Source organism: Balaenoptera physalus (genome assembly GCF_965194825.1).
Source record: "Balaenoptera physalus genome assembly, chromosome: 19".
NCBI classification, from domain to species: domain Eukaryota; kingdom Metazoa; phylum Chordata; class Mammalia; order Artiodactyla; family Balaenopteridae; genus Balaenoptera; species Balaenoptera physalus.
Window position 1 is genome coordinate 38,801,189 of NC_138900.1, and position 26,336 is coordinate 38,827,524.

A 26,336-nucleotide genomic window follows, 5' to 3' on the forward strand; every position below is an offset into this window, starting at 1 on the left:
CCGCACTGCCAGCGCCCTCCCAGCCCAGCCGGCCACATCTGGCGGCTGCCCTCCCTTGTTTCCGCTGCATCCAGACTTCCTCCGGCGGTGGCTGGAGCTACGCATCTGGGGCTTTAAACATACAAAGGCTTTGCCAGGACCGGCGAGAGCTGGCGGCGGCGGCGAGGGCTGGGGGCCGGACCATGCGCCGCTGAGCCGGGTAAAGCCGAGGAGACCGAGTGGAACAGCCCCTGGGGGCGCAGCGCTGCGCGGGGAAGCAGGCGCCAGCCAGGCGGCGACGCGGCCACACGCACCGAGCCAGCCACCCCCCGGGCGACGCGCGGGGCCCGGGAGCGCAATGACCGAGGCGCGAGTGGCTTGGGGCGCGCTGGCCGGCCCCCTGCGGGCGCTCTGCGTCCTGGGCTGCCTGTTGGGCCGCGCCACCGCCGCGCCGTCGCCCATCATCAAGTTTCCTGGAGATGTCGCCCCCAAAACGGACAAAGAGTTGGCTGTGGTGAGTTCCGAAGCGAGCCTCATCCAACCGAGTTTAGACAAACTTCGGAGGTGGAGGAAGGGCCACCCCTCCCCCCATCCCCACGGAGGGCACACAGCGTGGGGGAGGGGCTTCAGCAAACAGCGCGGGGTGGTCTGGTTCGCAGGAGGAGGGGGTGGGGAGCTGTGGTAAGAGGAGAAGCCCAATTTGTTAACTTTCATGACACAGCGGGGGGCGCGGGGGGTGCTTTGGCAAACCGCTGGAATGGGCCCCCTTTGCAAATAACAAGGACATTGTCTAGTATCCGGGATTTGGCAAAGGGGGGCGGCTTTGTATACATCTCTTGGACACATCTGGGGGGTTGGCTAACGAGGCCGTTGGCCAGCATCCTGCTAGGCCTTTGGCAAAAATCCTAAAGGGGTCTCTTTTGCAAACGGTGGAGGATCCTTTAAACCCCTGTGGGACTTAGAGAAGAGGGGCCTTTGGCACACAATTTGGATAAGTTTTTGCACGCGTGAGGGTGGGAGCTCTGGGCAAAGCGGAACTTTGGCAAACGTCTGGGAACCTTTGGCACACATCTGGAGAGGGGCCTTGGACAAACCGCTCCCCGGGACCTTTTGGCAAGTATTGGGGTCAGGAGGGAAGAGGACAGCACTTTTTCCGATGGCTCAATGAGCAAGTTGGTCAAGGAGGGTCAAGGGTTGGACTTCAGAAAGTTTCCTCGAACTTCTCCAGAGGGGTCAGAGGACAGAAGGAGAGAATTGGCCTGCAGGGCGGAGGGAGGGGCGGCACGAGGGCCCTGGCGCGTGGGGCGGGGGCGGACCGAGGCCGGCTGGGGTCGGAGAGCGGCCAGGGAGCCCTCCCTCCTGGCGGGGCTCCGAGCTGCGGCTCAGATGTTGTTTTGCGAGCGCGCGCGCGCCTGGCCAGAGGGGCGTCCAGGCCACCACATTGCACAAGCAGAGATGGGGGCAGCTGAAGGGCACTCCCCCTCACCCTGTAAGCGCCTCGGGCTGGGGACCCCTCAAGATGTTCTTTCCAGCACACAAGACATCTGCCACGTTATTGCTTCAGCCACCTTAGAAAGCCCCTATTCTCCTTCAGTGTGGTCCCCAAACTTCCCAGGACAGGATCCTCGTGCCTCCTGGTTACCTGGGGGGCCCCTTCTCTGGATGTGACACCACCTCTGCCCCTTTTCCAGCATCTAGGTCTCTGCCTTCTCTGGACAAATGGGTTGGGAGACCTTACATTTTTAGGGGGCTATTTTTCTCAAGGGTCTGGAGGTGGTCTGCATAATGAGGGGGCTATGGCTGAGGGCGAGGGTGGAGCTTTGGAGCACTGACAAAGCTACCTGGGTCTCCATGCTTTCTACAGCATATGGAAGTCCATGTTGCCCAGAGGCAATGCAGTGGGGACGGGGGCTTGAGAAGCCAGGCTTTGAACTTAGTCTGCCTGGCCTCAAATCTGGGGGTGCACCAACCAACTGGCCTAGTAAATCTTGGGCAAGTGACTTCACTTCTCTCAGCTGCTTCTGCAAACTGAGGGCAATAATGGTACCTGTCTTGGGGTTCGAGGAGAGGTAATCTTAGACACTTTGAAGGGTACCTGGGACGTGGTAAGTGCTCAATAAGTATTAGTCATTATATTGTTATTATCATTATTATTATTATACCCTTTATTTCTTCTTTCCTAACTACCCTCTCAAACAAGGTTAGGGCCCCAGTAATGAGATCTCCTGGCTCCTCCCACCATTCCCATCACATATTTAATTTTTCACTTATTTGTGGTCCATCAGCCTCCCCACACTGGGATTTGAACCCTAGAGACTAGAAACATCTGTCGTGCTCACCACTTGACCCCCAGCACTAGCACCGGGCTTGGCACCTGGTACGTGTCAAAAAGTATTTGTTCAACAAATAAATGAGCTGATTGGTCCCGGATGCCCTGCAGGGAGGGGCCTGTCTGGTTTTGGCCTCCCTTTTGGGGCAGAGCCTGCTGCACAGGCCCTGAAGGACAGGACTGTTTTCTTCTGGGAAATGGCAGATTCAGGATTTGAACCCAGGACTGACTGCTGCTGGAGCCCAGGCACATAACCCTTGAATCTCTTTAAAGAAAAGTGAGGAAAGTAATCCCTATGTCATCAGCAGTTTGGTGGATTAAAAGAGATGATGGAGGTAAAGAGGGGTGGTAGAGAGGTACAGTTCTAAGCCTGGGCTCTGGAGCCAGTTTGCTTGGGTCCAAATTCAGTTCTGCCATTTGTGAGCTGTGTGATCTTAGGCAAGTTTCTTAACCTCTCTGTGCTTTAGTTTCCTCCTGTATGATGGACTGTCTACATGATAGAGTTGCTGTGAGCATTCAGTGAGTTAACACAAGCTGACATTAGTGCCTGGGCACATAGTAAACACTCAACATGTGCTCCCAAGCCGTGCTCTCTACAGCTTTTATGTCACTCGGCTAGTGGGTGACAGAGCTGGTTTGGGAACCTGGGACTCCACCCAGTGCCCTTGGGTCCCTGACTCCTTTGATCAGTACTGTGCCATCCTGACGTGACTGCCTGTGCCGGGGTGCTTACTTCTTCCAGCAATACCTGAACACCTTCTATGGCTGCCCCAAGGAGAGTTGTAACCTGTTTGTGCTGAAGGACACACTGAAGAAGATGCAGAAGTTCTTCGGGCTACCCCAGACAGGTGAACTGGACCAGAGCACCATCGAGACCATGCGGAAGCCGCGCTGCGGCAACCCCGACGTGGCCAACTACAACTTCTTCCCCCGCAAGCCCAAGTGGGACAAGAACCAGATCACCTACAGGTGCCGGGGCAGGGCTGTGGGAGGCAGGGCCCTGGGCCAAGGGACACCGTGTCTCATTGGGCGTTGCCTCCCCGCTCCAGGGACCCGGGAGTTATCTTGGGAGGACTTGGCCTCTTAAGGAGCTTGCATGCAGAATTCTTAGGACCTGGAATAAGACAGACCAGGACTTGAATCTCACGTTTACTGGCTGTGCGGCATTGGACTCCTTCCTTTTCAGCGCTCTGAGCCTTGGCTTTCTAATCTGCCACATGGGGTTAAAACGAAGCCTTACTTACGGCTTGGGAACTGGATCATATGTATAAAGGGCTTTCAGTGTCCAGCATGTAGTAAGAGTGTAATAAATGCTAGTCACTATTATTATCAGATGAGGTCATTGGGGCGGGTAAAGGGAACTTGATGATTGGTTGCTAATTGGGTTTTTTATTGTATTATAGAGTTGTTATAATTGGTTGTTAATTAGGCTGTGGGCTCTGTTCTGTACGGCTCGTGTTGGACTCCAAGGATGAGATCTCTGTGCTGTGTCCCGTAATGCACTATTCACACCCCCATCCTTCTCCCTCAGCCAGAGGGAGGGAAGAGATGCCTGAGGCAGGGCCTGAAGATACAGGCTGACCTGAGGCACTGCCGGCCCTCAAGGCACTCTGGGCGGACTCTTCTCCCAGAGAGCTCTACTCAACATGTACACACGTTGTCTGCCTGTGCATCCACACTCACATGCACATGCTCATGCACACAGACTCGCACACCCCTCCCATGTATGCACACACTTGCATACACACACACCCTTGCACACTCACACACAATTGCATATACAAACCCTTGCATGCATGCACACACACATGCATAGGTACACTCACGTTCCTTTGCACACCCGTACACACTCACGTGCACTTCTGCCACCTCCAGGATTATTGGCTACACCCCTGATCTGGACCCCGAGACAGTGGACGATGCCTTCGCTCGTGCCTTCCGAGTCTGGAGTGATGTGACTCCACTGCGGTTTTCTCGGCTCCATGATGGAGAAGCTGACATCATGATCAACTTTGGCCGCTGGGGTAGGCAGAAGAGGGACCAGCAGGGGGGTCAGTGCAGAGACAAGGGGGCGATCCGGACATTAGAGAGCCACAGGGGACTCCTTTCCAGCTTAGCTAGGAGGGCAGAAGATGCAGACACTGGAGAGCCGCATTGATGGGAAGGCAGTGACGTGACTCCCTGGAGGCGGTGTGAACCTGAAAACAAATGGCTCCACATCTCCTGTCCAATATGGTAGCCCCTGGATCCATAGGGCTACTTACTTTTAAATTAGTTAAAATTAAATAAAATTTGAAATTCAGTTTCTCCGTCACACTAGTCAGATTTCAAGTGCTCAGTAGCCACATCAGACTGTTAAGTTAGACAGAGAATATTCCCATCATGGCAGGAAGTTCTATTGGATGACACTCAGAGACACTGAGGAACTCTAGATATGAGAGTGGGTCAGATGGACCAGTGTAGACATGAGAGTAAGTGGAATGGAACCCAGCATCCAGGGCGCCATGTGTGTTGGGGTGGGAACACTGGCAGTAGTGTAGACACGAAGGTAGGCAGTGTAGACATTGTGAGTGGTATGTGATGAGGGTAAGTGGCACAGGCACAGGAGACAGTGTAGGCATGTGGTCCTGGGTGGCAAAGCGGTTATGAGGGTTAGTGTTATAGCCATTGGGGATAGTGTGACATGAAGGGAGGTGATACGGCTAAGAGAGAGCAGTGTGGACTTGAGGGTAGATGGTATAGACACTGTGGACAATGAGGGTGGGTGGTGAGGAGACTGGTATGGCAATGTAGGTATGTGGATAGCTGTAGTGTCATTGGCAGTAGTGTAGACAGTGAAGGTTGGTGGCAGAGATTCTGAAGGCTGTGTAGACTTGAGGGAGTAGTGTAGACCATAGGATGGTGACAATCAAGTCAGCAATACTCTAGACTCACTGTGTCCCCAGTCCTGGATAACCCAGCAGGACAAGAGAAGGGGACAGATGCTAGGTGGGCTAAAGGGCCCCAACCATGGATGGCATGTGCTTGGGTTTCAGTGCCCAGCGGGGTAGCTAGAAGCTGAGATCCAGTGTGTTTCAGAGCATGGAGATGGGTACCCTTTTGACGGCAAAGACGGGCTTCTGGCTCACGCCTTCGCCCCAGGCCCTGGCGTTGGGGGAGACTCTCACTTTGATGACGATGAGCTGTGGACCCTGGGAGAAGGGCAAGGTAAGAAAGTGACCATCCGCATGCCCAAGCCTCCTTGCCGGTCCTCTGCATGCCTCCCTGTCACCTAGCAACAAGGACTTTGGCTTCCCTGGCAACCGCGGACCCCTCCATCTGCTCAGATGGGAGGGGGAGGGAGGTCACACACCCCGGTGAGTCACAATCCTGGTCTCTAAAGAAAGGCCCGGAGAGGTTCACCCTCCACCCTGTGTGGCCCCTCAGTGGTCCGCGTGAAGTATGGGAACGCCGACGGGGAGTACTGCAAGTTCCCCTTCCTGTTCAGCGGCAAGGAGTACACCAGCTGCACGGACACGGGCCGCAGCGACGGCTTCCTCTGGTGTTCCACCACCTACAACTTCGACAAGGACGGCAAGTACGGCTTCTGCCCCCATGAAGGTGAGTGTCCTCCTGGCCCCAGGCCTCCACCTTCCCGGCCTCCACACTCCCCAGGCCTGGCACTGCCAGTCAACCAGTGTCCCCTCAACTTCCTTCAGGCCCCATGTCCTGATCTGAGCCATCACTGTGCCCCTCTCGTCTGTTCCATTATTCACTTAATACTTTCATTAAATCAATTCCTTTTTTTTCTTTAAGTTTTATCATTAGTAATAATATTTTTGAACTCACCAGTTTGATGCACTAATTATTTTTTTCTAACATGCGTTAGAGGAACTTAGAATGATTAAAATGCCCAGCGGATCTCTAGAGAACCACTCTCTACCCTCCAGCAGGATTGGAGGTTCAAGGACATGAGGAGAGGCTTGGGGGTAGATAAGAAGCCTAGCAGTGGGATTGGGAGGCAAGACTCAGACACCAAGGCTGGTACCCAGCCTGGCTTGGGGATGCCAACCTGGGGAATTTCAGCCATCACTTCTGGTTCTGATTTGGACTCTGAGTATGTGTGTGGGTGTGTGTGTGGGTGTCTGGGAGGTGTTGCGTCTGCCTTTCTCGGTCTCCATCTGTCTTTGCTTGTGGCTGCATCTCTGTGTCTTGGCAAAGGCATTAGGTTTGACTCCGTATTTCTGTGTGCATTTTTGTCAGTGCTTGAGACAAGCTTCAGATATTTTGAAGCAATGTAGAGGGAAAAGTTTGGAAAAAGGGTGAGGGTATTGACATACACACTCAATCCTTTTTCATCTATCTATCCTTGACACACTTCATACAGAAATCATAAAAGGACAGCATACGTACTTCATACTCTATCAAGCCATCGTGTTTAATGATTCTAGAGATTGAAAGCTGAGAAAGTTTGGGGAAAAGGGGAGAAAGTCCAAAACCTTTTAAAATACTTTTTAAAAGTATTCACTATCCCATAAAGACTCCTTGATCTATAGATGCCTCTGTCTTCTTGGCTGTAATTTTACATGTTTGTGAATCTCTGTGACTTTATTGCAACTGAACCCCAAGCACCAGCCATGTTGAGAGAAGGAAAAAAACAAAAACCTAGTTAACTGTGTTCCTGTTTACGCTTTTGGTACCAAAGTGCACGCAATACTTTGTATTAAGTAAGAGTTCAAGGCATTGACCATCAGTAAGTCAGAAATATTTAAAACCAAAAATATTTAATGTATCTTGCATTTCCCCGTAGGGATTTGGATGGCGTTAACTCTCCCATGTGTCAACCCCGGTGTTTAGAACAGAATGTCTTGATAATAGAAGTGGAAACAGCTGGAATTCATAAGTTAGGGAAGGGTTTTTCCCTGCCCTGAACATTAGCCATTGATTTGGTCTTTAGCCAGATGCAAGTACGCACGACATGCACGTGTTTGGGTCTTGGGGCAGAGGTTCTGGTTACTCAGCCCCTCCTGACTGCTGAGTCAGCGTCTGCTTCTCTCCATCCCTTTGGGGGCAGGATCTGAGAGGAGATGGGGGCTTCCTGGGTGGTAGAAATGCAGCTGATGGAAGGCCGGAGGTGGAGACTGGCCTCCATTGAGGTTAACACCATCCTGCCCACCGTGGATGATATATTTAACAATTGCCTTTCCCACTTTGAGGCCACCAAGGCATCTGGCCTCAGTGTTTCTTCCTCCATTCGTCCCCTTGTTCCTGGCGTTGCAGGAGAAGGTCACTTGGTTGGGGAGATGGGAGCAGTGAGGGAATGGGGCCCCAAGACCTGCGATGGGGGCGCCACGGACTGGGTCAATTCTGGCCATGGCGGAGTTAACGGGGGCTGGTGAGGTCACCTCTGGCGCCGTAGTGCACAGATGGTCCTTGTTATGCACTTGTGGTTTTGCTAGTTGGCAAATCCAAAGACACACAATTTTGTAGCTTTGGGGTGGATGAGGGTACGGGGGAGCAGGGGAAGAGCCCAAGACAGACAAGCCCAGACTGTTAATCCCGCTGTCTCCCCTGAACTCTCCAGTCATGGCCCATGTCTTGGGGAGGTCAGAGTGGGAGCCCGGGGTGTGTCTTGAAAGGTCCCCCAAAACACCACCTCCCTGTCCTGCCCTCCTTCTCCTCTCCTCCTCCCTCCTGCAGGGACTGGAAAGGGCCTGGGGTTGAAAGGAGGTGAAGCCTTCTCTGTGTGCACGAGCGTGTGTGACAGAGTGAGGAAGGGAGAGATTGCGATTAAGTGGGTTTTGTAGTTTTCAGTTACAACCCTCATCCAGTTTTTCCGTTTATATGACCATGAGCAGTTCTGGAACCAGCTTCTGCAAACCTCAGTTTCCCGATCTATCAAATGGAGAGACTCTTGCCATCCTGCCCACCACGGATGACATATTTAGCCATCCGCAGGGATGTGGGCAACGACCAGGCAGAGCGGACAGTGCTCCTGGGGCTGGGGCAGGGATCTGAGGGCCCCACTGTGTGCCAGGTGTTAACTATTTTATTGCTGGTTTGGAGGGGCCGTCCATAACGTCCCAGGGGAAGGATGGGGTTGGCCGGGTAGGCAGGGGTAATTACCCCCTGGGAGCTCAGAGGAGCAGCAGTTTACCAGCCAGGATAGATGTTTTTTTTTAACGTTTTACCAACGCTACAACTCCCCTGCTCTGAGCGGGCAGGTGGGCAGCAAGCCAGCTCTGCGCCCATGCAGGTGCCCAGCGGATGCTCCCGTGGGCAGATGGGCGGTCTCCCTCACATTGGCACCCTCCCCCTCTCTCCTGCACCCCAGCCCTGTTCACCATGGGTGGCAACGCCGACGGACAGCCCTGCAAGTTCCCGTTCCGCTTCCAGGGTACATCCTATGACAGCTGCACCACGGAGGGCCGAACCGATGGCTACCGCTGGTGTGGCACCACCGAAGACTATGACCGCGACAAGAAGTACGGCTTCTGCCCCGAGACCGGTAGGTGTCACGCCTCTCCCCGTCCTTCGATAGCAAACCCACGGGAGCCCTGTCCCCACCTCCTTTCCCCAGGACCGGGGCGCTGGTCAGGGTGCTTAGCAGCTGGTGCAGCACGGACACCAAAATCAGGACAGACGCTGGGCACCAGCAGCCAGTTCAGCTGAATCGGTTGGTGACGTCTAAGGTCAGGTCCACCCAGGACCCTCTGAATGACCCGCGCTCTCGCAGCCTCCCTGGCAATTGTCTCTTCCCCTCTCTGATCTCAAAGTCTCTATTGCCTGCCTTTCTTTGTCTTAGTCTATATCTCCTCTGGTCTCTGTTTTTCAATAAGGACTCCCTCCCTCCTTCCCTTCTTTTCTTCCTCGTTTCCTTCAGCAGACATTTGCTGAGTCCCTGCTCTCTGCAGGGGACACAGGTAGGTCTCCTGCGAGACCCTGTGTGATGGAGCTCCCGGTCTCGGGAAATGTGTTGACACCCTCAGCTCTGCCCAGCCCCCTTTGCCTCTAGCCACTGTGGTCCCATCCATGGGAGGCTAATTAAAGCTCTGGAATCTGGCTGCCTGGGTTTGCATCCCAGCCCTGCCACTTCCTAGCAGCATGTGCCAGGCAAGTTACTTCATCTCTCTGAGCTCCAGTCACTCCATCCATGAAATGGGGGGTAACCTAGGGTCCCAACCACACAGGGTTGTTGGAGGGGGCCAAGGGGGTGAGCGTGTGTAAAGCACTTGACCACGTGCCCCGGACTGAGTGAGTACTCAGTAAGCCTGGTTTTTTCATGTCCACATCATATCATTGCTCCCTGGCGGTGGCCCCAGACCCCTCGCTGCCCGCTGACCCATGTCCCTAACCCCACAGCCATGTCCACTGTGGGCGGGAACTCGGAAGGTGCCCCCTGTGTCTTCCCCTTCATCTTCCTGGGCAACAAGCACGAGAGCTGCACCAGCGCCGGCCGCAGCGATGGGAAGTTGTGGTGCGCGACCACGGCCAACTACGACGATGACCGCAAGTGGGGCTTCTGCCCCGACCAAGGTAGGAGCCCTGGCCATTGGGCAAAGACACTGCACACCCCGCCCCGCCCGCGACTGGGCTGGAAATCTTCCAGAGTCCCCACCCACCTCAGCCACAGACACTGCCCCCCAGACACCCACCTACCCTGGTAGAGACACTGCCCACAACAGACCCGCCCACTTGGCAGAGACGCTGTCCGTTCCTCGTGGAGACAGGGTCCCTGCCTTGACCTTGTTTCTCCGAGCAGCGACATGGCCTCCGAGATAAGACCCCGTCCATCCCAGTACCCGATTCCTGGGTGGGAACCAGCTTTCCCGAGGAGATGCTGCTTTTCCCTCCCACATCTGTACCCCTCCAGGTGGGGCTGTCAAACCCCAAAATGTCTCAGTGCTGGGCACAGGGAACCCTGCCCCAGAGAGATGATTCTCCTGCGAGGCATTCTCACTCCAACAGAGAGCTGCCTTCAGGGAGCCAGGTGGGCAGAAGAGAGGAAAACAGGAGGAGCCTCGTCCTTGCTCTCCCCACCCTCCATGCAGCACGGGGAAGCGTCCGCAGCCCTCCTGCCCCGTGGGCACCATCCTTTGCCAAGTTGTGAATGGAGGGGTCCTCGTCAGTGCTGGGTGTTGAAAACACAGCTACCTGGGACAGTTCTCTGCCCTCCAGGACTCACAGGCTGGAGCGAGAGAGTGACCAGGAGACAGGTCATGACCATACTGTGTGGTCACTGCAATGAATAGAATCCTTGGGGGGCACTGTGCCCACTCTAGGCTGCAGGGCCCTGTGTCATTGGGTTCAAGGCCCCAGATGGCCAGGTGAGAGTGCTGGTCCTGGGCCAGCCAGAATTAGGTCAGCCTCTCTTTAAGTTTACTTTTCTTCTTTTTTACTCTCAATGAGATGGAACTTGGAGAACGCCAGCTGACAGAGGCTGGCCAAAGGAGTTTTTCTCATCCTCCACCAAGTGCCGTGCTAAGACATATCCTGATTTTACCTGCTGCAGTCTCTACCTAAAGGTGGGATTCTCCACCTGCCGGAGTGGTTTAAGACTCCAGAGCAGGTGTGGTGCACCTGAGGGGCTGTGTATTAGTGTCCTAGGGCCGCCATAACAGAGTACCGCCAACCAGGTGGCTTAAAACAACAGAAATTTATTCTCTTGCACTTCTGGAGTCATCTAGAAGTCTAAAATCAAGGTGTGGGTAAGGCCACATTCCCTCTAGAGGCTGTATCCCTCCAATCTCTGCCTCTGTTGTTATTTGGCCATATATGTTCATCTCTAAGTATCTTCTTTTCTTATAAGGACACGGGTCACATTGGATTAAGGGTCCACCCTACTGCAGTATGGCTTCATTTTAACTTACATCTTAATTTATCTGCAAAGACTCTATTACCGAATAAGGTCATAGTCACAGGTACGTGGGGTTTGGAGGGACGCAATTCAGCACACAACAGGGTGTGACAGTAGGGTTTGCCCACTGTCTGGCTTGAGCCTGGGCAACCACTGCAAGTGAGAATCTTTTTACTGCTTCCCCTGGAGCAGAAATGGTGGTCCCAGGGGTTACCTCTTTGGAGACCCCGCAGAGCAGGTTTTGTCCTTAGTCTTTATATAGAGAAACAAAGAGCCAGGAAATAGGATTTTTAACAGATGGGACTCTACATAGAGGATTTGCCGATGCTACGTGCTCCCCTTTATAGCACACGTGCAGCCCACCTGGAAAGGGACAAGCGGACTTTGGTTGACTCTCCTTGAAAGCAATAGGCATGGTCTGTTAACCCCAGAGTTCTTGGGAGAAGGAAAAATCAGTACATGTCACCTCCACGCTCTCAGCCCCACCATGGGGATGTCCTTGAATGTCGCCATCGCCAGGGCCAGGCCTGACTTCTCTCTCACCTCTCTCCCTATCTTTCTGTCCCCCCTCCCCTCCCTGCGGCCCTCAGGGTACAGCCTGTTCCTGGTGGCAGCCCATGAGTTTGGCCATGCAATGGGGCTGGAGCACTCACAGGATCCCGGAGCCCTAATGGCCCCCATTTACACCTACACCAAGAACTTCCGCCTGTCACATGATGACGTCAAGGGCATTCAAGAGCTCTATGGTAAGCCTCAGCTTGGGGTCCCCGGGGCAGGGGTCTGGGGAGGTCATGCCACTGGGGATGGAGGCCCAGGGGGTGGAACCATCCAGGTCCCATTTGTCTAGGACTGCAGGAGACAAGGGCAGGAGTGCTAACCTGGTCTGGGGGTGTCAGAGCAACTCTCCAAGGGGGCCCTTGGACAGCCCTTTCCTTTCCAAATAACACCAGTGTCTGTGCCCCACTTGGCTCCCCAGGGCCACACTGTGAGGCAGGCGGGGCAGAAATGGGCTCTCCATTTTCTAGGCGGGTCAACTGAGGTCTGAGAAAGGTAACCCTCTGGCCCAAGATCAACCAGGTTTATGCATCCAAGTGAGGTTTAGAATCCAGGAGAATTAGCTAAACACAGGGTAGAGTTTCCCAGTGCCTGGAATGACCTTAGTGATACAGGGGTGCGAGTTTCTAGTCTTCCTAACGATTCTTCTATTTTAACGTGTAATAGGATCAATACAACTAGTACCTGAAACTAGGGATTTTATTTATATTAATGCTTACGGTGAGGCCAGAGTTTACAAAGTAACTCCATTTTAAAAAAAGAAAAGTAAATATATAATAGTACTGGTGGTACCTGGATAAAGCTGAAATCATGAAACTGGCTCTGGAGTGATGAAGTGTGGGGAACATTGGACTTGGGGAAGAACTGCAGTAGAGTGAGAGGCTGTGGGTTCTAGTGCTGCCTCTGCCACTCACCAGCTGCAAGAGATGGAGCCGGTCTTTACCTCTCTCAACTCAGTTTCTTCATCTCTAAACTGTGGCTGGTTATCCTAAGGAGTGAAGGAAGTGCCACACCCCCTGTGCTGGACACACGAGTATCCCCTCTGACCGCCGTGACTCTCTTGTGGGCTTACTAACATGAGCTTTGGGTTTAAATATTTGGGCAAGTCATATACAACCTTTCTGGGCCTCAGTTTCCTCATCTGTAAAATGGGGGTAATAATGATGCCTACCTCTTAGGGATGTAGAGAGGACTGATTCTGAGGATGTCAGGGAAGAGCATTTGTAAAAGGCGAAGGGCCACGGGATTCTGGTTTCTGTTCAGTCTCCTCTCTCCAAGTCCAGGCCTCGTCCCCCGTCTTCCCTGGGCTGACACCGAGGCCAGAATACTATTCTTCTGATGCTTCGCAGGTTGGGTGGGCCAGCCTAGGGGCTCAGCCTGGTAGGGAGAACCCCTGGAGCTGGGGAGAGTCTGAGGTCAGGTGTCCTCCCCCAGGGGGCTCCCCTGACATTGACACTGGCACCGGCCCCACGCCCACACTGGGCCCCATCACTCCTGAGATCTGCAAACAGGACATCGTCTTTGATGGCATCTCTCAGATCCGTGGGGAGATCTTCTTCTTCAAGGACCGGTAAGTGCGGGATCTTGCTTCTTGTCCTCCTTGCCCTCTGCCCCTTCTCCGTTATTCTCGCGCCCCCATCTCTTGCTCACGGATCCCACTGTGGGCTTCACAGAATGGCCTGTATGAGACCATTTTTGCTGCGTGTCAGATAGATCCTGGTGGCTACCCCAACAGGCATTTCTTGTGCCCTCTCCTAGTCTGTGGGTCTACTAGGTGCCTTGGCTTCGGGCTGCAGTTTGGGCTCAGGTATGCTCTGCGTGTCACTCATTCTCCTGGGATTAGCGGCTACTTGTGGCAGATGGCAGGAGCACAAGAGGCCAGATCAAACCACACAAGCACATTTAAAGCCTTCAGTCTCAGCATGTTTGAGAATATTCCACTGGCTCAAGCAAATCACATGGCCAAGCCCAATACCTACTCTAGGGGATGGTACTGCATAGTTATGTGACAACACACATGGATGTATACTTCTAAACTAGAGATGGAGGGAAGAATTAGGAACAATATTCCAGTCTACCACAGGCCTTCTCCTGGGATGGCCTTGACCTAAAATGTTCTATGTATGGGGAGCAAGTAACCACAGGGTAGAAAGAGGTGGTGTCCTTCGTGCTATAAATAAAGGCCCCGACTCAATCCATCAGGGCTGAGACTCACCCAACTATCCTAAAGGCAGGCAGAATCTAGGACTATGTTAAAGGGTCCATCCATCATCCATCCATCCATTATCTGTCCATCCATCATCCATTGTCCATATCCATCATCAAGCCATTCATCATCCATCCATCTGTCCATCCATAGAGCATAATAGCTGAGAGAATAGTTCTGGAGCCAGATTGCCTGGGTTAGAATGCTGGACCTGCTACTAACCAGTTGCATGATTATAGGCAAGTTAATTGTGTATCTCTTTTTAACCTCAATTTCCTCATCTCTAAAATAGGACTAATATTCCAACCTATCTCACAGGGCTGTTGTAAGGATTAGGTGAGCTTAGTGCTTAAAACAGTGCCTGACACAGACTAAGTGCATTCAAGTATACTAGCTGTTATTATCGACAAATAATTACTTGCCATCTACTGTGCCAAATCCTTTGCTAGGCTTTGGGAACTGGGGGTGCGAGGTGTTGTTCTAGAGGTGGAGGGGCTGCTTACTGCCTGAACTGGTGTCCTCAAAAAGAGGTCAGTGGATCTCCCACACAGAAACCACCTAGAGTGTGAGGGTTAAACGTGTGGGTTTCTGTCCCCACCCTCAGGCCCTCTGACTGGAACCTCTGGGAATGGGTCCCAGGCATCTGCATTTAAGAGAATTTCCCCATGGGAATTCCCTGGCGGTCTAGTGGTTAGGACTCTGAGCTTTCACTGCCGAGGGCCTGGGTTCGATCCCTGGTAGGGAACTAAGATCTCACAAGCCATGTGGCACATCCAAAAAAGAAAAAAAGAAAATTTCCCCAGTGATTCTGATGCACTTTAAAGTTTGAGCACCCCCAGCCTGGTTTAGGGAACAGAGGTATAGAGGACTGACATGGCAGAATGAAAGAGATGTGACTGCAAGAGACATTAGCAAAACGCTTTGTGGACACATCCAAGTGAAGGAAAAGCTCTGCAGGTGAAGCAGCACTCAAGCGGAAACGTTAAAGGAGAAGCAGATGCGGATGGACGTGATGGGGCTGGCAGGGTGGGAGCGTGTTTGAGATGAGGGAACTGCAAGAACAAAGCCGTAGAGATGTGAAAGTTCCTGGCTTATCCCGGGAGAGCCTGGTGAGGCTGAAGATGTTCCAAAAACTCTTGTGAAGGGGCTCCTCTGCTCCAGGCACTGGGCTAGGTGCCGGGGGGCAGATGCCAGTAGGGAGAGAGAGGGCAAGAATACAGAGCGAGGTGAGACCCAAAACGCAATGAGAAGTCAGGTCCATCAGGCCATGAATGCCCAAACCAGGACATGTAACAACAGACGTCAGTGCTGTCCTGCAGCCCCCATTACAGGGCTGGGGAAGAGGTGAGCCCAGGGGCCCCATGCCCCAGCACCACCCTTGGTCTGGAGCACTTCTCCCTAAAGAAGCCCTGACCACATGTGCGGATCTGAGTACAGAGTTAGGAAAGGGTGCAGTGCCTAGGCCCAGGTCGGAGCCATCCCTGGCCTGCACATCACACTTTCTTTCAAAAGGAAGTTGATGAGTGTTTTAATGGGCTCCTTGAATTAATCAGTAAATATTTAAGCGCTGACCATATGCAGAAATTGGTGCTAGACATTGTGGGGGACAAGAAAGGCAGTATTGTAGGATAATTAAACTCAGACTTTGGAGTCAGATGTGGATTTGAATCCTGGTAATTCCATTACCTCTCTGAGCGTCATTTGCCAAATAAGGATTGTGATACTTTCCTGTATCAGGATGTTTTGGCTGCAGAGTAACAGAGAATCCCAGCTCAAACCAGCTTAAACAATGGAAAGAAATTACTCCCACGTGGTACAAAGTCCAGGGGTAGGGCTGCCTCCAGGGGCAGAAAGAGGGTCACTGATTCAATGATGTCTTTGTCCACTGCTGTCCTTGGCATTGACTTCATCCTAAGGCTGGGTCCCTCAGGGTCACACAATGGCTGCCAGTGGCAACTTGGGCTATAAACTTCCTTGCAAACATCCAGCAGAAAAGAAAGAGAGAGACAGATCTCCAGATGTGAAATATAAGTGTATGTGTTCAATCTTATTGTGCCAACATAGGACATATGGCCACTGCTGAATCAATAACAGTTGCCAGGGAATGCTTAGCTCCGATAGGCTTAGATCAGTGGTTCTCAAACTTTGGCATGCATTAGAATCATCTGGAAGGCTCTTAAGACACAGATTACTGGGCCCCAAGCCCAGAGAGTCTGATTCATGGGTCCTGAGTGGGGCCCAATAATTTGCATTTCTAATGAGTTCCAGGTGTTGGTCTGGAGATCACACTTTGAGAACCGGTAGCTTAAACTCATCAGAATGGGAATTGGGTCCACCTATAGGAAAGGAGGGGCCATAAATGTGGGAATTTTGTGAGGAAGGATGATAGGGAAATAAGATAATAGATGCTGGGTAGACCACTGAGAGTGCATATTATCTTATAATATTGACATTGAAGTTGACATTTTACAAGCCACATAAAGTGCTTGGCACTTAGTAGGCCCTCAATAAACAATGGCTCTTTACTACTCCTGCCAAAGTGCCTGAATCCATCATTTCAGTTCAGGAAATACTTTTGAGCGCCATCGGCCTCTGCCTGAATTGGCTTTGAATCTGACAGGAAAGATAAGACACTTAAAAAAACAAACAATCAAACTACTCTTCTGGGCACTCAGTGTTGATGATTTTGAGAGGCTCAGAGGAGGGAGAACACAGTAAGGGACAGAAGTAGTTAAGGAAGGCTTCCTGGAGGAGGGAGCAGGAGGGCGAGCAAAAGGTTGCTTCTCAGCCCTGGCATCTTGCAGAGGGGGCTCTGCCCATTCTCCAGTCCTTCTCCACCCTTTCTTTGATCTTACCTCCCCCCCTCCCAGGGAATCATCCAGGGATGTTTCTGAGAGGGCTTATAGAGGCATGTGCGGTTACAACTGCAGAGTGACTGAAGGTGTGGTTTCCTGTGCCCCCTTCCCCTACCCAGGTTCATTTGGCGAACAGTGACACCACGTGACAAGCCCATGGGGCCCCTGCTGGTGGCCACATTCTGGCCTGAGCTCCCGGAAAAGATCGATGCTGTATACGAGGCCCCACAGGAGGAGAAGGCTGTGTTCTTTGCAGGTGTGTGGAAGGGGAGCTGCCCGGCCCTCGGCCCCGGGCGGCACTGCACCGTGATTCCTGTGCACTGGCGGCTGCTCCCTCTCTTTTACGGATCCACTCTTTCAACCGTCATCTGGGAGATGGGTTCAGACACCCAGTGTCAACTAGCATTGGCCCACAGAACGACCATTTCAGTAACCTTTTAATTCCTTTTCAATCCTTCTGATTCCTTTTCCAGAGGGAAAATGACACTTTAGTTCTGGTGTCTTGAACACCTTCCTAATGCTAGTGCCTTTGGCAGATGACAATTTTAATTAGAAATTTTTAAACACCTATTTGTTTTCATTTTTAATGTTTACATTTATTTCTATAGACTTCAAAATGAATTCCTTCAAAGCAAAACGTTAATTCAAGAGTTAAGTAATATGAGGAGTCTCTATGAGTGGTAAAAATCATCGAGGTAGGGTCATATGGGTAACATTGGGAAACCCTGCTCATTTAATCTTTATTCGAGCAACTATCATGTGCCAGAGATGCAGCCCCTGCTCTCAGGAAGCTCATGAACTAGTGGGGGAGACAGAAAACCAGGCTGTTATGAGGGGGCGCAGGAAGGGCTGCGGTGGAGGCCCAGGGGTGGCTTCCTGGGGGCGCTGAAGCGCCACGGGTGCATGTTCCACCAGCCGGCTTCCCAGCTCCTCCATCCCAGAGTGATCAGGGCAGCTGCTGGCTCACAGGAGACCTTTGTGCAACTTTGAAAAAGGTGCCTCTTCACAATGGGTGTGGCACTTAGAGTCTCTGTCTTGGTGAGTGGAGCCAGGCTAGGACTCACTCCCACTTACCTTCTTGGCCAGGGACCTTCCATAACCAATTTGTAAAACCTTATATGTGGACCCTGATTCCGGACACTGAATGCGGAACTGAGCAGAACTTGTGTCCCTGCTGAGAAAGGCCACAGTGGGGTCCCTGGCAGATGGATGGTGGGAGGAGCAGCCTCCAGCACCTGCCACCAGCCCACCCTCTTCTTCCACCCCAGGGAATGAATACTGGGTCTATTCAGCCAGCACCCTGGAGCGAGGGTACCCCAAGCCACTGACCAGCCTGGGGCTTCCCCCTGATGTCCAAAAAGTGGATGCTGCCTTTAACTGGAGCAAGAACAAGAAGACGTACATCTTCGCTGGAGACAAGTTCTGGAGGTAAGGGAGGGCGGTGCGAAGGAGAGCAGCACCTCTAGCTGCGTGGACGGAGAGAAGACACTGGCTTTGAGCCTCCTGGGTTAAGTTTGGAGGCTGGTGGACCATGGATGTCCCCTCTCTGCTCTCTAATCTGCCAGGGCTATGGGCCCTCTGAAAAGTCACCAAAGGGTGAACTATTCTTGGGCACATTACTGGTACAATTCTGGTTAGATCCTCCTTTCCCTTCTCAGAAGTCTTTGGATTGGGCCCATGTCCGTCTGGTCTGGAGCCCCATATTTTAGAGTGAATCACTGAAGAAGGGAGTGATAAAAATAAAGATAATAGCTGCTACTCTGATGCTATGTGCCAGACACCATTCCCAAGGCTTTATGAGGTGGATATTATTATTACTATTCCTCCCATTTTACAGGTGAAGAAAGGGGTTCAGAGAGGTTAAGTGTCTAGTTTAAAGTCACACAGCCAAGTAGTGGCAGGCTGGGATTTAAACCCTGGAATTCTGGCTCCCAGAGGACATTCTTCACTTTTCTACACTGTACCTGAGATAGTGGGGTCCCAAGAGATGGGGGTGGTGGAGGCAGGGATGGCAGATGGCAAACATAGGATGGAAACTGAGACGGGCGTCCACTGGAGCCAGCATCCAAATCCGGCCTCATTGAAAACAGCGGCACCCTCTGGCCCATCTGCCACAGGCTCAGTAGCTGTGGGCACAGGCTGGCCGGGGGCCAGTGTGGAAGCAGGTAGCTCTCTGCTCCAGCTCATCCAAAGGGAAGGGTCTGATTCTGAGAGGCCACGGTCAGGCCTGAGGGTCAGGGAGCCTGATCTCCAGGAAAGGTTAGTGAGAGGCAGCCCGGACCTCAGGAGTTTGATTTTAAATCTTCACATTTCCTAGATGAGGAATCTGAGACCCATAGAAATGAACCAACTTGTCTAAGTTATTTATAGGCAAGTGTGTTGGCCACAGATTATAGGATTATAACCGCTTCTTCTGGCTTCTAACCCTGGGCCCCCTGCACTGTACCCTCAGGGTCATTGGGTCGGTGGGGGAGGGGTGGTCTTCCTCCTTCCCTCCTAGCGTCCCCATGTTTCCTCCCGTGGCTGCATCTGGACCTTTGTCTGCCACCCCTGGAACAATCCTGCTTCCCTCCCAAGGCCTCTCTCCTCCCGTCTCCTCCCCACCACCCGCCCCCAGCTGCCCTGCATTCAGGAGCTGTTTATGACCCAGGCTGCCGTGGCAGGGTGGAATTCCAGACATATTGCTAAGATACTTAGCAACTTAAGCTGATTGATATCTCAAGCCTCAAGAAAGGAAACAGTCAGCCAGGAAACCACGGAGCGGGCACTCTGCCCACAGGCTCCGGAACACTCCCAGGCACGCGCACGTACTGTGGAAGGGCATCTCGGCACAGTAGGCACTCCGAATCTCCAGATCTTAGAATCATGCACAGCAAGAGGCCCAGCCTCACAGAGCAGAATCATAGAATCCTTGTCTTTGAATCATGGTGTTGAAAGGACATTTATAATCACCCTCCAGCACGTACTGTGAATGTAAACATATGAGAATAGACGTGTCCATGCGTAATCATGAGTGTATAGTGTGTGTGTGTGTGCGCATGCACGTGCACACACACACACACACACACACACACACACACACACACACACACACACACACACACACACACACACACACACACACTGATGCTCACGCTGTGGTGGTACCTTGCTGGGTTTTGGGCAGAGTTATCTGCTTCCCAGTCCTTTTCCGCAGCAAGCCCACCTCACAAAGCCTGGATCTGGGATGGACAGCCTGCTCTACAGAGGAAGTTCTGTGAATCTTCCTTAAAAGCAGCAGAACTGAAACATCTATTGGAGGATCTGGGCGGGGTTTCCAAAGGAGACAGATCTTTTTCCCACGAGAGGTAGTTAATGAGCTCGAGACACTGGTCCTGGTGGAGTTTGCCGATGCCCAGGCCTCCTTTCTGGAGAAGGAGAGAGCGCTCCAGAATGACAGAGGACGAGCAGCTGCTTCCAGATTGGGCAAACCCTAGGTCATGCCAGGGAGTGCTCAGCCCTTGCTTCTAGAAGCTTCCACTAAACCCACAATAATATATTCAATATCTCCTATGTGCCAGGCAATTACCTAGGCGCTGGAAGACAGCGGTCAAGAAATAGTCACTCTCTGCCTGGTGGAACTTAACAATATCGTGAGGGGAAGAGATATAAACACATACAAATAAAATAGTGATGGCTCTTGTGACGGGACCTGTACCACATCCCAGGGCTGTGCATTTCACCTGTATTTCTCATTTAAGGTAGATGCTATCATTAGCTCCCTTTTCTAAGTATAGAAACTGAGGCTGAAGTGCCTCAAGGATATACCTTTGAAAAAGCTCGGACACAAATGTCTGTGTCCTTAACACCTGCTCTGCACTGCAGTTCTGCAGCCAGAGGGGAGAAGTTCAGAGGGTCACAGAGAAGCCTTTCAAAAGAGTGTACCAGCGAGCAGGAAACACCGTAGGAGGAGGCTCTGGGGACAGAGAGGAATGTGAAGAGGCGTGGTCCTGTTCAGAGCCAACATGTTCTGATGGCCCCTTGCTGTATTCTTCCTGGAGGAAAAGAACTTGGAAGCAAATTGGTTCACTTCTCCGAGCCTCAGTTTCCTCATCCATCAAATGGGGTTGCTTCCTGCTGTCCCTACCTTCCGTGGGTAGAGTGAGAAAGAAATGAGGGCAAGTTCAAGGACACATAGCTCTCAGCTATCATCACTCTAGAGAATGTAGTTTGGGAGGTCAGTGCAGGTGACATGGATGGACTGCTAGAATTTTGAGCTGGGAAACTTGGTTTTGGTACCCCAGGTCGTGAGGAAGCATGCTAGGTTTGGCAAGAAGAAGTCTCATGACAGAACTGGGATTAGGAAGGATTTTCTGGCAGTTCTGAGGGTGATGGGCAGAGGGGGAAGACCCCTGTAGAAGGGGGCTCAGAGAGGAAGCTGTTTTTTGGCATCTGGGGCGGAGGTGGTCAGGCTGGCTGTGGGGAAGAAGAGAGTCAGCTATGAGGCTGATGCTTGGCTGTCACTGGGATGGCATTCAAACACAGATCCATCTAGAAAATCAGCATCATGAGGGCAAGACTTTATCTTGTTGATTACAATATCCACAGCGACATAGTGGGAGCTCATTAAATATTTACAGAATAATAAATATATTGAGTGTAAGTGGAGAAGCAATGGAATCAAAATAACCCCAGCGTTTAAAAAGTTCTCCCGCCAAATTAAAAAGACACAGATGTTGCTAGCCAGAAAGAAGAATACGCCAACTAATACTCAAGGTATTTACACAAATTAAAGGCAGAGCCCAAGATAACGACTTGCCCTGAGAACTGCGATTGGGACTGAGGTGGCAGGAAGTCACCCTGTGACTGACAGGGCTTGGATTCACACACCACCTTGTACTGTAACGTCACTGTCCCAGCCAAGATCATCGCCCAGGATGTGGACTGTCAACTCCACTTGACAGATGAAGAAGCAGTATTTGTCCAAGCTGAGCCGTGAAGGGCAGTGATGGGGCAGGACCCTGTCTCTGGGCTCCTGGGCCAGTGCTGTTTGTACTGCAGCAGGGATCAGAGTTTGTAAGGGAACTAACATTTCCCAGATACCTACCCAGTACCAGATAATGGGATAGGCACTTTGCATGTTTTACTCTGTTTCACATATATGTTAATTAAATACATTAAATTAAATATAACCCATTTTACAGATGGTAAAACTGAGGCTCAGAGAGCAGTTTGCTGCCCTGAGCCAGACAGGCCTGGGTTGGACTCCCACTTAGAAACTGGGTGCCCTTTTTAAGCCTCTGGTCTGTAAAATGGGTATTATGGTAGTGACTATGTCGTAGGGTTGTCGAAAGGATTGAGAAAGTATATGGAAGGTGGGTAACACACTGCTTAAACGTGAGCAGTAATCACAAGATTGTTTTCATGGGACTGTCCAAAGTCACCCAATTAGTGAGTAGGGGAATTAAGATTCACCCAGGTCTGACTCCCTGCCCCTCAGCTCCAGTCAGTGGCCTCCCTGAAGGGCTAGGTCTGGCTTCCCAGGCTCACCCAGGAGCCATCATCCTGGCCCTCCCATCAGGCTGGGGAAGGGCTGGCCTTTAGGGATTCCCACAGGTTCACCATGGCCATTTCCTTGCAGATACAATGAGGTGAAGAAGAAAATGGATCCCGGCTTCCCCAAGCTCATCGCAGATGCCTGGAACGCCATCCCTGATAACCTGGATGCCGTGGTGGACCTGCAGGGCGGGGGTGAGCTGCCCAGGCCTCTGTCCACTTTCTAGGACTCCCTGCCCCCAGCCAGGACCCTGCTTCTCGCAAGCACACACTCCCTTATTGTGCAGGAAAGCATGCGGCGCCCCGGGAAAACAAACCAGCCCCTTCAACCCAGTGCTGGGAAGGCATCCAGACCCCTGGCCTCTGCTCACTCAGCTGGCTCCAGGCAATAAGACCCAGAAAGGCCCCTCACAGCTGCAGAGCCTGGAGCCAGGGAGCAGGGAGGGCGGGAGGCCTGCTGGGAGCGAGAAACCTGGGCTCAGTGCCCTGGATTCATTCTGGGGTTTGATCCAGGCCCTTTTGGGTTCTGCAGGAGGCCTTGTGACTGCTTCCCATTAGCAGAAGGATGGCTCCATTTGAGACAGCACAAACTTTGTTAGGCCCTGCTGCTGAGGTGGCAGAGATATCCCATCGGCTCAAATTGTCCCTGGTCCCTTGCTGAATGAAACACCAAACCAGCGAGGGATAGAGTTTGGAGTTTGGAAACCATATTCCTGAGGAGGCTTCTGGGAGGTCCCTAGGGCCCTGGAAATGAGTCCAGTTTGGCTTTTTAGAGGATATTTCAATTAAATTTCACAAAGATGCTTCTTGAGTTCCTATCACACGCTAAGCACATGGCCCTGACCTCCAGGGGCTAAAGGTCTTACATGTCCAGGAAAAAGCAGGATACAATCAGGTGCTAGGTTAAAGATTATCTTCAGAAATAAACATCTATTGAGCACCTACTATATGCCAGCGTTCGAAAGGAAGAAAATGAGATCATATATGTCAGAAGTAAGAAATTCCAAAGCCCACAGGGGCCAAGCTGGTGGCATGAATAAGTGAAGCAGGCAAGGCAGACAGTAGGGAGTGGTGGGGTCTGTGGAGCACCAGAGAGCACATGGCTCATTTTCAGGGGACAGTTGCTTCTTGGCTTCTGGCGATCTCTGCCCTGCAAGAAAAGGGGAGCAGTGTCATTAGCTATTCTAACTCTTTTAAAAGGAAGTGAGAAATCTGTATTTTCATATGAAATTTCCAGATGTTTACATGTTGGCCAGTTATTCAAAACAAAACAAAACAAAAAACTTGTGTGAACTAAATAAAACCAATCTGTGGGCCCGATGGGGCTAGCAGCCTCCTGGTTTGCCACCTCTGGAAATGGAAAGTGCCTAGTTTGGAGCTTGTGCTCAGTGGAGTTCTGTTATTTATCTTAATTATAGCATATATCATCTCATTTAATCCTCAGAAGCCTTAAGAGGTGGTATCGTTATCCACATCTTAAAGATGAAGAAACAGACTCAGAGAGCATAATTCCACAGCCGTTTCCCTTCTTCCAGCCTCACAGGGGTCTCCTGTGATTTAAAAGCTTCTTCCCTATGGCAGGCAGACTTGTAAAGCTCTCAGGAACCTTCCCTGTGCCGTAATGCCTGAGGATGGGTTGGTCACAGCCTCTTCTCTTTCTCATCCCAGGTCACAGCTACTTCTTCAAGGGCGCGTATTACCTGAAGTTGGAGAACCAAAGTCTGAAGAGCGTGAAGTTCGGAAGCATCAAATCCGACTGGCTGGGCTGCTGAGCTGGCTCTGCCTCCCCCAGGGCCTGCCTCTCTATCACTTTCTGCACACCGGGCCCTGAGCACCAGGGAAGGACCCGGATGGGCCTGGCAGCCCTCAGCTCTGTAGTTAATCAGCATTCTCACTCCCACCTGGTAACTTAAGAAACCACAGAGTGGCTCTGCCCTGTGCTCCAAGAAAGGTGCTGATTGTACCCCTCCCAGGTGCCCCTCCCCCTCCACACCTCACCAGCCCTCCAGAGCCACCCCCAAAGAGATGCTTTGATATTCTCAATGCAGCCCTGTCTTGGGCTGCCCTGGTGCTGCCACACTTCAGGCTCTTCTCCTTCCACAACCTTCTGTGGCTTTACAGCACCCTTGGAGCCAACAGAGACTGTCTGAAGAGGGCACTGGTGGCCCGACAGCCTGGCCTGGCATGGGGCAGTGGGAGAGGGGCACGGCCCGGTGGCCACCCCAGACACCTGGCCTTCTCACTGCTGGCTGCCTTAGAACCGTCCCTACATTAGCAGTTTGCTTTGTATGCACTTTGTTTTTTTTGTTCTGATCTTTTTTATTTTTCCACTTTGAAATTGCATTTCCTGACAGAAGGACTCAGGTTGTCTGAAGTCACTGCACGATGCATCTCAGCCCACGTAGTGATGGTCCCCTTGGTCACTCTATTTAGTGTTTCCCTCCTCTGTCACTTACTCCACTGGATGGAGGAAAACCAAACCCTGGCTCCTCGCCCAGCTCTCCCCTCCTCTCCCTTCAGCAGTTTCCCCGTGGGAAAAACCAACGAGTATGAATAAAGACACCGATTGAGTGGCCATGTTGGCCGGCTGTTTTAGCAGAGCCTAGAGAGGGGCCCCAGCCCCAGCCAGAAGAGGAAACTTAGAAAGTCTAAATCTCTGCTCCCTGCAGCGTACAGGTAACATCTGCTGGAAAGGTCACAGATGCCCAAATAAACAGCAAGAGACTCAGGGTGGGTGAGCTGGAGTCCCTCTGTCCTGTGGCAAGAGCCCTGGAACAGCAGCGTTTCTGTTATTTAATTGCAGGGCCTTGTTCAAGGTTTCCTCCCTTCCTGAGTCTCAGTTTCTTCGTTGACAATAACACCAATTCTAATACTAATAACAGTGAACAATAGTAATACCCCTTCGATTAATAGAATGCTTACTATATGCCAGGCACTTCACATGCATCACTTCATTTAAGCTTTATAGCAACCTAAAGAAGGGAGAATATTATTAGTCAACTTTTATTGATAAGGAAACTAAGGCTTGGAGAAAAGTGATTTTCCCAGGATACCATAGATATTGGGTAACATCCTGAGTCAAGGCCAAAGATGACCTAGAGAAGGAGCTTTAGCCGGAAGCTGAGTATCTCCCTCAGCAGCATTAATCTCCACCTCCCCCAAAACCCTCTAAGTAAACTCAGCTAGGGGAGAAATGTGTGTGCTTTCTAAACACAGCTTCTATTAATGATAAGCTCCTTACCTTCCTCCCCAGCAGATTGCTCATTTTTAATCCCTTCCTATATAGAAATTCTGGAGCTGCTACAGAACAGAAACTTAAGGCCTGGGGTTATTTCAGAGGCCCTTTCTGGCTCTGATAGACTATTACTTCAGGCCTCTCATGGTGGGGCTGGTAGGGAAGGGGATGAGGAGTGGACAGGTCTCTCTGGAGGTGACCTTGGTGGAGTCCTCTTTTCTCCAGTGGCCTGCCCAATCGCTCAGGTCCTTGAGGGCTCTGGAGAGACTGCCTTCTGTGCTAAAGAGCCACAAGGGTCTGCCACCCTCTACTTGAAGACCCCAAAGCTGGGGCACTTTATATCACGGCTGTAATATGTTGTTATTAAGGTTCTCTGTTAAATACTGAGAAAATTCAGCTGCTCCACTACGTAATACCTAAAAGGTGCCATTTCTTGAGTGCTTTTCTATGAACACTACACATGCATTATTTTACTTACTTGATACTACTGGGTTGGCCAAAAAGTTCGTTCGGGCTTTTCTGTAGCGCGGTGTGGAAACACCCGAACAAACTTTTTGGCCAACCCAATACAATCCTATGGGGTAGGAATTAGTCTTCCCATTCTGAGATGAGTATGCAAGCTCTGAGAGGTTAAGTGAGTAGCTGAAGGCTGCATCTATCTGGTAGGGTTGGAAGATTCTGAGATTCTACAGTGGACACCTTGGAAGGAGCAGCTGTCCCAGGGCCCAGAGTCAGATTCTCATCATGCCTCCAGCCTGCTGTGAGCAGTTGACCAGTAAAGACAAGTCATTCACCATCTCCATCTG

The 26,336-nt window shown here is 51.7% G+C and overlaps 1 protein-coding gene and 2 long non-coding RNA genes across 3 annotated transcripts in view; 2 read left to right on the forward strand and 1 right to left on the reverse strand.

The window, feature by feature from the left end:
* On the forward strand, window positions 1-25,024 carry MMP2 (matrix metallopeptidase 2). Its single transcript, XM_082436956.1, has 13 exons — window positions 1-493; window positions 3,051-3,277; window positions 4,184-4,332; window positions 5,387-5,515; window positions 5,735-5,908; window positions 8,622-8,795; window positions 9,650-9,823; window positions 11,735-11,890; window positions 13,134-13,269; window positions 16,880-17,016; window positions 18,029-18,188; window positions 22,381-22,490; window positions 23,964-25,024. The coding sequence occupies exons 1-13, from the start codon at window positions 338-340 to the stop codon at window positions 24,065-24,067; spliced, it is 1,986 nt and encodes a 661-aa protein (XP_082293082.1). The 5' UTR covers window positions 1-337; the 3' UTR covers window positions 24,068-25,024.
* LOC309648414 overlaps window positions 1-26,336 on the forward strand; it is a 186,278-nt gene that overhangs the window by 159,035 nt on the left and 907 nt on the right. The gene's annotated exons all lie outside the window — the stretch shown is intronic.
* Window positions 23,194-26,336, reverse strand: part of LOC309648415 — an 11,101-nt gene continuing 7,958 nt past the window's right edge. Inside the window, exon 2 of the long non-coding RNA XR_014256660.1 lies at window positions 23,194-23,445. This is a non-coding gene — a long non-coding RNA (uncharacterized lncRNA). The remainder of the gene's footprint in view (window positions 23,446-26,336) is intronic.

Coding starts and splice junctions, on each gene's coding strand:
- MMP2 (XM_082436956.1), top strand. CDS start 338: ATGACCGAGGCGCGAGTGGCTTGGGGCGCGCTGGCCGGCCCCCTGCGG. Junction 494..3,050: donor CGGACAAAGAGTTGGCTGTG/GTGAGTTCCGAA, acceptor TACTTCTTCCAG/CAATACCTGAACACCTTCTA. Junction 5,909..8,621: donor CGGCTTCTGCCCCCATGAAG/GTGAGTGTCCTC, acceptor CCTGCACCCCAG/CCCTGTTCACCATGGGTGGC.